General features: G+C 35.7%; 1 protein-coding gene across 1 annotated transcript in view; it reads left to right on the forward strand.

Moving 5' to 3' along the window:
- Nucleotides 1-1,607: 1,607 nt before the first annotated feature.
- The window catches only part of LOC103600367 (DNA polymerase alpha catalytic subunit-like), a gene marked incomplete at its 3' end in the record, with an annotated part of 117,389 nt that continues 111,128 nt past the window's right edge, over nt 1,608-7,868 (forward strand). Inside the window, exons 1-4 of the mRNA XM_008584631.1 lie at nt 1,608-1,760; nt 3,388-3,420; nt 4,201-4,293; nt 7,011-7,216. Of these exons, the coding sequence (XP_008582853.1) occupies nt 1,608-1,760; nt 3,388-3,420; nt 4,201-4,293; nt 7,011-7,216 (485 nt within the window). The remainder of the gene's footprint in view (nt 1,761-3,387; nt 3,421-4,200; nt 4,294-7,010; nt 7,217-7,868) is intronic.

Below are 7,868 nucleotides of genomic sequence, written 5' to 3' on the forward strand. Positions count from 1 at the left end.
ATTTAAATCATATAACCTTTGACCCAGTAAGTTCACTTGTAGGATTTTATCTTGTTACTGGCAGATTTGCAAATTACATGCGTATAAGGATTATTTGTTGAAGTATGTCTATAATGGTAAAGATTAGAAGCAACCTACATGTTCATTAATAGAGCACCAGTTGAATAAATTGTGATCTATTCATATAGTGGATTACTATGTAGTCATCAAAAAAGAATAAGGCAGCTCTTTACGTGTGGGTTTGGAATAATGTCTAAGATAAAGTATTAGGTAAAAAAAAAAAAAAAAAAAAAGCAGTTGCATCATAGTCCATAGTTTACTGTTTCATTAAAAAAAAAAAATCTTCCAAAAGGTTTCTGCCATGAAAGAAAAAAATTGTTTTGATGGCAGCCCTCAGATTATGCATGAAAAAGGTTGTGAGTTGGTGGCAGGATAGAGTGGGGGTGGACGATGGCTCTGAAACATGAAGGCCGCCAGTTCACATTGAAGGTGTAGTCAGGGATCATGTAGGTTTGGTTCACGTTGTGAAAGAAGAGTAGAAGAAATTGGTTACTGAACGTGCAGAGTTGTTGAAAGGTTGACAAACTGCTTCTGAGGTATTTTACTTAGTAGATAACAGTTACTTTATTGAGTTGTCCATTGTGATGAGGAAAGCTAAGCCTAGTAAGGTGGAAAGGGCAGAGGGTGAAGAGAACTCTTGATAAGTAGTTCTGTCCTCACTATGATTAACTTGACTTGGGTTGATTTCTTTATTGCCCCTTTCCCAAAGGAATTGTCAGGTATTCTCCCACAATGTATTTCCCTGTAATTTAAATGTTAAAAAATGAAGATGAAGTGGAGGAGAGTGAGGTGTTTTTTTTTTTTTTTTTATAAATTAACTGAATTTTAGTGTCTAGTAGAAAAGTAATTGGGATTACTGTGGGACCTGTCAGTCAACTGGCAGTTTTTTAGTGCTTGTTATATGTGAAGTCTGTAGTTAGACACAAGCATGTCCTCTGACCTCCAGAAACTTGTGGTCTGGTTGGGGAGAGGTACAGACTGTCAACTAATAACATGAAGCATCATCATTCAAGTGCTAGAAGAATATGGCAAAGACAGGTCAGAGAGGAGAGAGATCACTGTGGGCTGAGCCAGTCAGCTCAGGCTTATGGAAGAAGGATTTGAGCTGAGGTTTGAAAATTCAATCACAGGAAAAGAGCTGGGGAAGAAATTCCAGATAGGGGACATACTGTATGAGTGAAAGCATGAAAAGATGAATCTGTACAGGGCAACTGTTGGAGGACTGGGAGATTTATCCTGCCCAACAAGAGGGTTTATGTAAGGAAATAATAGGCCGTACAGGTGGAACAGTGGTTTAAGTGGAATTGCAGAATTTGGGCTTGATCTTGTAGGCATTGGAAAGGCATTGAAAACATTTCAGAGATTGGTAATGATATTCAGGATGGGTTAATGAGACCTAAAGCCAGTTAGAATTGTAGTAGAGGTGCAGGTTGGTTAACCTTCAGTGACACCTGCATCACCATGGAGTCAGGTGCTTTCCACCTGTGGCCTGTCTGTCTCAGAATGTTAGCTTGCACCCTCAGGCATGTCTCTTCATGGTCGCAGTGATGGTTGCCACTGCTTCAAACAGCCCTCCGTCTAAACGGCAGTTTTTCTTCCTACTTCTCATCAAGAAGGAAAACCTTTCACAGAAGCTTTCTGAAGGAATTCTCCTTACCATTAATTGGCCAGAATTGTGTTGTCACATGCACATACCTAAAGTGATCACTCTTTCCAGAGTGGAATTACCATGATTGTTTTAGGCCAGTGGTCCTTAACCCAGCTTGCAATGTAAGAAACGTTTTGGGAGCTCTTTAAAAAAAACTGCTGGGGCCAGGTACTTTTTTTTAGAGATCCCTAGGTGAGGTTATTCCACTGTACAACCAGTATTAAAACCACTGGCTTAACCTAATCAGAATTTAGCACCACCCACCACCCCCAGGGCAGGAGGGCTTCATTCTCTAAGAACATAAGACATTGAATATCTGAACAAAATTGGGAGATAGTAATAAAGGGGATGGGGCAATAAGAATGGAAAGCAATAGGTAGATGTAAAAGATGTTCTAAACACAGGATTTGCAAAGCTCTGTAGTATGGAGGACAAGGACAGAAATGACACCATTAGGTTTGATCTTAGTTGACAAGGATGACTGTTGAGGTAGGAGAAAGGAATATCTTTATCTGGCCCAGTGGAAAAGTGACTTCTGGTTTATACTGATGCTTTGAAAGATGGGTGATGGCAGAGAGGCAATAGCATGGAGTGACTAAAGCTCCATGCTCTGGAGTCAGAATGCCTGGGTTGGGTTCATATTCTTGTTCTGTCATTACCAGGACAAATGAATTACTTTGTCTTTTGGCATCTAATGGGATATTAATAGTAGCTACCTCTTGGGGATCTTGGAGAATGAAATTAGAAAATGCCTGAGGTGCTCCTAGCATGGTATCTGGCACGTATTTTAACCAACCTACCTCTCTCTCGCTATCGCTCCATATTCACTGTCATATTACTACTTATTAAGAGGTCTTCATTTGTTAAATATGTGTTACTTCTTATCTTATAAATTATCCCAAGGTAATTTATATCCGTTTTTATCTGTATGTACATTATAACCTATGTGTATCTAGTATGTAGCTATATGGGCTTGGGGACAGACCCATCTACAGATATCGTCCATATATTTGTCTTCATTCACTGATTTTTGATTGAGCCCCACCTTTTTACTGGGCACTCTGCTAGCTCCAGGCAATATAGTGAAGATCTACTCTCTGCCTTCAAGGAATTTAGAGAACAGTTTTAAATCTAGTGCATTATATCATTTTTACTTTTTAAGATCCTGAGTACCATGAGTAAGAATTGCCACATTTGAAATGCTCTGTTGAGCTTTTTTTAGCCATTTGGTTCTATTTAAATATTAGTAATGAGAATAGTTTGCCTTTTTGCTGTATTATAAAGGGATATTCTATTTTCTTTTTTCCTTTTTAAATTTTCATTATTTTTTTCACTGTACATTTTTATGGGGTACAGTTTATTGTTTCAGTATATGCATGTATTGTATAATGATCTAATCAGAATAGTTAGTATATATAGGGATATTTTATTATGTGTGTTTATTAAAAATATATCCATATATACTGTTTGCATATCTCTGGTTAAGAATCAGCATAGAGGCAAACTTATTTTTTGATTATGTTGATGTTTTTGTTATTTTGATGGTTGTCATTAGAAAATTTTCAAGAACTTTAAAAATATGTGGAAGTGGCAAATCATTGGCAGTTACCTATCTCTCTGCTTATATTTATGTCTCTGTAATTGTATAATGTATTAATCTTGACTTTTGTTTCATTTAGATTTTGATGCATACAAAAGAGATGGTACAGAAGGTAATGTTGAGCATTTTCATTATATAACACCTCTTAAATATCATATCTGGTGGCATTTTTGTATTCGAGGAAAATTTTAACACAAATAGACTGGAAATTGCTTCTTAGGATGCCTAGTTTACATTTATAATCCCTGCTAATGGATTACAGCTTGTTTCTTTTACCAACACTGATATGATCTAGCCCCTGCTTGAAGCCTGTATGTGAGTGTTTCAAGCAAATTAGTAACAGTGCTAATTAGAGTTTATTTCCAGGCCTTTATACTGTATGTGCTCTAGTGTTGTTTGTTATGATTGATTTTTTTGGCAGTGTTCATTTTCTACTAAATACTGTTTGAAACTGTTAAGAATTTAATATGGATTTGTGCACCCTGAATTTTTAAAATCTATTATGTTTCTGCTTCTTAAATTGCCATGACCACTAAGCATGTGGCATAGTGGATAAATATAGACCCCAATTCCTAGTCTCTTATTATCCTTTTTCTCATTATTTAATTTCATGTTTTATTTCAGTGAATCTAGACACAATTCCCCTTCCACTCCAGTCTATGTTTGTTTTAAGAAAATTTGGTTGATTTTCTTAATATTTTGGTACTTGTCTTTCTGGTTTATAGAGCTCTGCTCAGTCTTCAATTGTACGCCCTGGCAATATGGATAATAAAAACTTTTGAAAAAGTCAGTGGAACCTGTAATTTCTGTAGTATGGAAAATCCTTAGTTTCACTGTGTCTAGTGGTCACCGTGTTTTTGTTGTTAATTTTATAATTTTTGCTTTTCATTAGATGAATCTTGAAGTTATTTATGGAGATACAGATTCAATTATGATAAACACCAATAGCACCAATCTGGAAGAAGTATTTAAATTGGGAAACAAGGTGAGATAATTTGATAAAATTATCTGTTTTACCTATTTTTGTGAATTCTGTTTTTTACATGGAACATCATAAATTTATGTACAAGGAAACTTCAAAAAATTTGTGGATAGACTGAGTTCCTGTAAGTTTGAAAAAAAAAACTTTCTGGAAAATAGAATAAAAGATAATATGAATCTTTCCATGAACTTTTTGAGGTCCCCTCATATATGTGCATGCGTGTGCCTCTCAATTCTTCATTCTTTTTTATTTTTCTTAACCTTTCCAGTTGTTTGTTTTGAGGGTTAAATTCAAAGGTAATTGTTTTGTCCTTAAATGATAAATAACATTTTTCCTTTGAGAACAATCTAATTGTTGTAAGTTTTAGATGTGGTCATGTTAGTACTTACCACATTGTCATTCATAAGGAAATACATGTATGGTAGTATTCAGATGCATCTTATACATAGATTTGGATAAATACCTATCTACCTACCTACATACATACTCACATCTGATTTTTACAGGAGTACTTAAAATACATTTAAAATATATTTGAGGACATTTAAAAATAATCCTTTGTAGCCTCTTAATAGCAATTCACAATTAACAAGTGTTTCTTGAGCACTTGCTATGTTAAGATATGTCCCAATAAACTGAAACTAAGATATCATCTTATATCTTTCCCTCCTGAAATGTGTACTCTCTTCACCTGAGAGCAAGCCTGGCATATTATACTCCTGCTGGACCTTGAAAAGCCATGTATTTTTCATAGAGGTGATGGTCTGTGCTTTGAGTAAAGAGCAGGGGACTATTCACTTATTTGTTCAGCATATAGTATTTGCTTATATGCAAGGTGCTAAGGGAGATCTTAGGGTTTTTTTTTTTTTTTCCTTTTTTTTTTTTTTTTTTTGTAATTCTAGTGGGTATTAAAGTGGGATCTCATTATGGTTTTACTTTTAATTTCTTTAATGCAAATTTGATGATTTTTCAACACCAATGATATTGAACTCTCTCTTTCTTTCTTAATAGACTTTATTTTTACAGCAGTATCTCATTATGGTTTTACTTTTAATTTCTTTAATGCAAATTTGATGATTTTTCAACACCAATGATATTGAACTCTCTCTTTCTTTCTTAATAGACTTTATTTTTACAGCAGTTTTAGGTTTACAGAGAAGTTGGGCAGAAAGTATAGATAGTTCTCCCCCCCCACAAGCACAGTTTCTCCTATTATTATCATGTTACATTAGTGTGGTACATTTGTTGCTATTATGAACCAATATTGATACATTGATACACTATTATCAAGTAAAGTTTACATTAGGGTTTCCTCTTTGTGTTGTACAGTTCTATGGGTTTTGCCAAATGCATAATGTTATGTATTCAGTGTTACAGTATCATATAAAATAGTTCCAATGCCCCAGAAATCCTCTGTGCTCCATCTATTCATCCCTCTCTCACTCCTCCCCTGAAATCCTGGCAGCCACTGATTTTTTTTTTCCCATTACCTCTAACATTTGTTTTTTGCCTTTTTTTTTAAAAAAAAAAAAAAAGATGACCGGTAAGGGGATCTTAACCCTTGACTTGGTGGTGTCAGCACCACGCTCAGCCATTGAGCAAACCGGCCATCCCTATGTGGGATCCGAACCCGTGGCCTTGGTGTTATCAGCACCGCACTCTCCCGAGTGAGCCACGGGCCGGCCCAACATTTGTTTTTTGCATTGGGAACATTCAAAATCCTCTTCTAGCTAATTGAAAGTATACAATAAATTGTTGTTAATTGTAGTCACCCTACAGTGCTACAGAACACTAGATATTATTCCTCCTATCTAGCTGTACTTTTGTATCTGTTATCCAACTTCTCACTATTCCCCCTTCTCCCTACTATTTCTAGCCTCCAGTAACTGCCATTCTACTCTCTACTTCTATGTGATCAACTTTCTTAGCTTCCACATCTAAGTGGGAACATGCAGTATTTCTTTTTCTGTTCCTGGCTTACTTCACTTTACATAATTTCCTCCAAGCTCATCTATGTTGCAGCAAATGACAGGATTTTGTTCTCTTTTATGGCTGCATAGTATTCTATTGTGTATATATACCACATTTTATTTATCTTAGACATTATTTTAATAGTCAAAGTTTTACTTATTTATTTCTGGCCACTTATCTACTTGTTGGACTAATAACTAACTAATTAAGTAGTTTGAAGGCAAGTACTTATGTATTAAGGCTTTAGATTTAAAGAAGACTGTTTCATAATTTTCCATAAATTTCCTGGGGCTGATTCAGCCAGTCCTATCCTTTGTTTAAGCAGGTTGATGTGTTTTTATTATTATGTCTCTACTTTTTAAATCTGTTTTTGTCCCTGTGTTTTTCTTTTTTTTTTTTTTAAAAGATGACCGGTAAGGGGATCTTAACCCTTGACTTGGTGTTGTCAGCACCACGCTCAGCCAGTGAGCGAACCGGCCATCCCTATATGGGATCTGAACCCGGGGCCTTGGTGTTATCAGCACCGCACTCTCCCGAGTGAGCCACCGGGCCGGCCCAGTCCCTGTGTTTTTCAATGTCTGTGTATTGTACCCAACATAATATCATATTACATATAAGCTCAGTAAATGAATTCTAATTTCATATGACTTCAAGTTCTGTTTAGATGAACTCTTGGGAATTTGTAACATGTTTATCTTCTCCCTGTTAGGTGTTTGAGAAGCTAGTGTTAATGATTGAAATTTTCACAGGTCAAAAGTGAAGTGAATAAGTTGTACAAACTGCTTGAAATAGACATTGATGGTATTTTCAAGTCTCTACTACTGCTGAAGAAAAAGAAATATGCTGCTCTGGTTGTTGAGCCAACGTCAGATGGGAATTATGTCACCAAACAGGAGCTGAAAGGATTAGATATAGTTAGAAGAGATTGGTGTGATCTTGCTAAAGACACTGGAAAGTGAGTTCAGCTTTCGGTTTTGCTTTTGTTGTTTGTCTATTAAAAATTCAAGTGTTAATAACATGGAGAACACCTGTGAGTCTGCCAAGCACAAGAACACAATTTCTTTTTTTATTTTTATTATTAGTATTATTATTGCATATTAACAGTTCTTATTTGTAGTGGAATTTACAGGTAGATTAAAACTTAGGAAAAGCCAAATTTGCTCAGTAAGAAGTGCTTGCTGTAAGATACATCTCATGAGTTTTAACTAATGATGAGAGTACACTTTCACACTTTAGATCCTTACAGAGGTTGGTTTTGTTGATGTTTGTTTATTTTGCTTTAATGTTCCTATTAAAAAGTGCCTTGTTTTGTGCTCCTTCATCTTCCTAGAGCCTCATTAGAAACACCATTGTTAAGATTTCCCCATTTTGTGGCTTAACATATTCTGAAATTCAAAGTGGGCCATGGAGTGAGACTTTGTTCCCACCCTTATCATTTATATGTAAAAGATTCTTACCTATCAGGCTAATTTAAGAGCTAGGTCTCAAATACTGTGTGTACCTCAAAAATTGTAAATGTTATGAATGACCCTCTAACTTGGCACCTAAGACTGAAGATTGTGATAATAATACCTGTGGGTTCCCCCCCCCCCCCCCGGGGTTTTTTA

The sequence above is a fragment of the Galeopterus variegatus genome, unplaced genomic scaffold (genome assembly GCF_000696425.1).
Source record: "Galeopterus variegatus unplaced genomic scaffold, G_variegatus-3.0.2 Scaffold3321, whole genome shotgun sequence".
NCBI classification, from domain to species: Eukaryota; Metazoa; Chordata; class Mammalia; order Dermoptera; family Cynocephalidae; genus Galeopterus; species Galeopterus variegatus.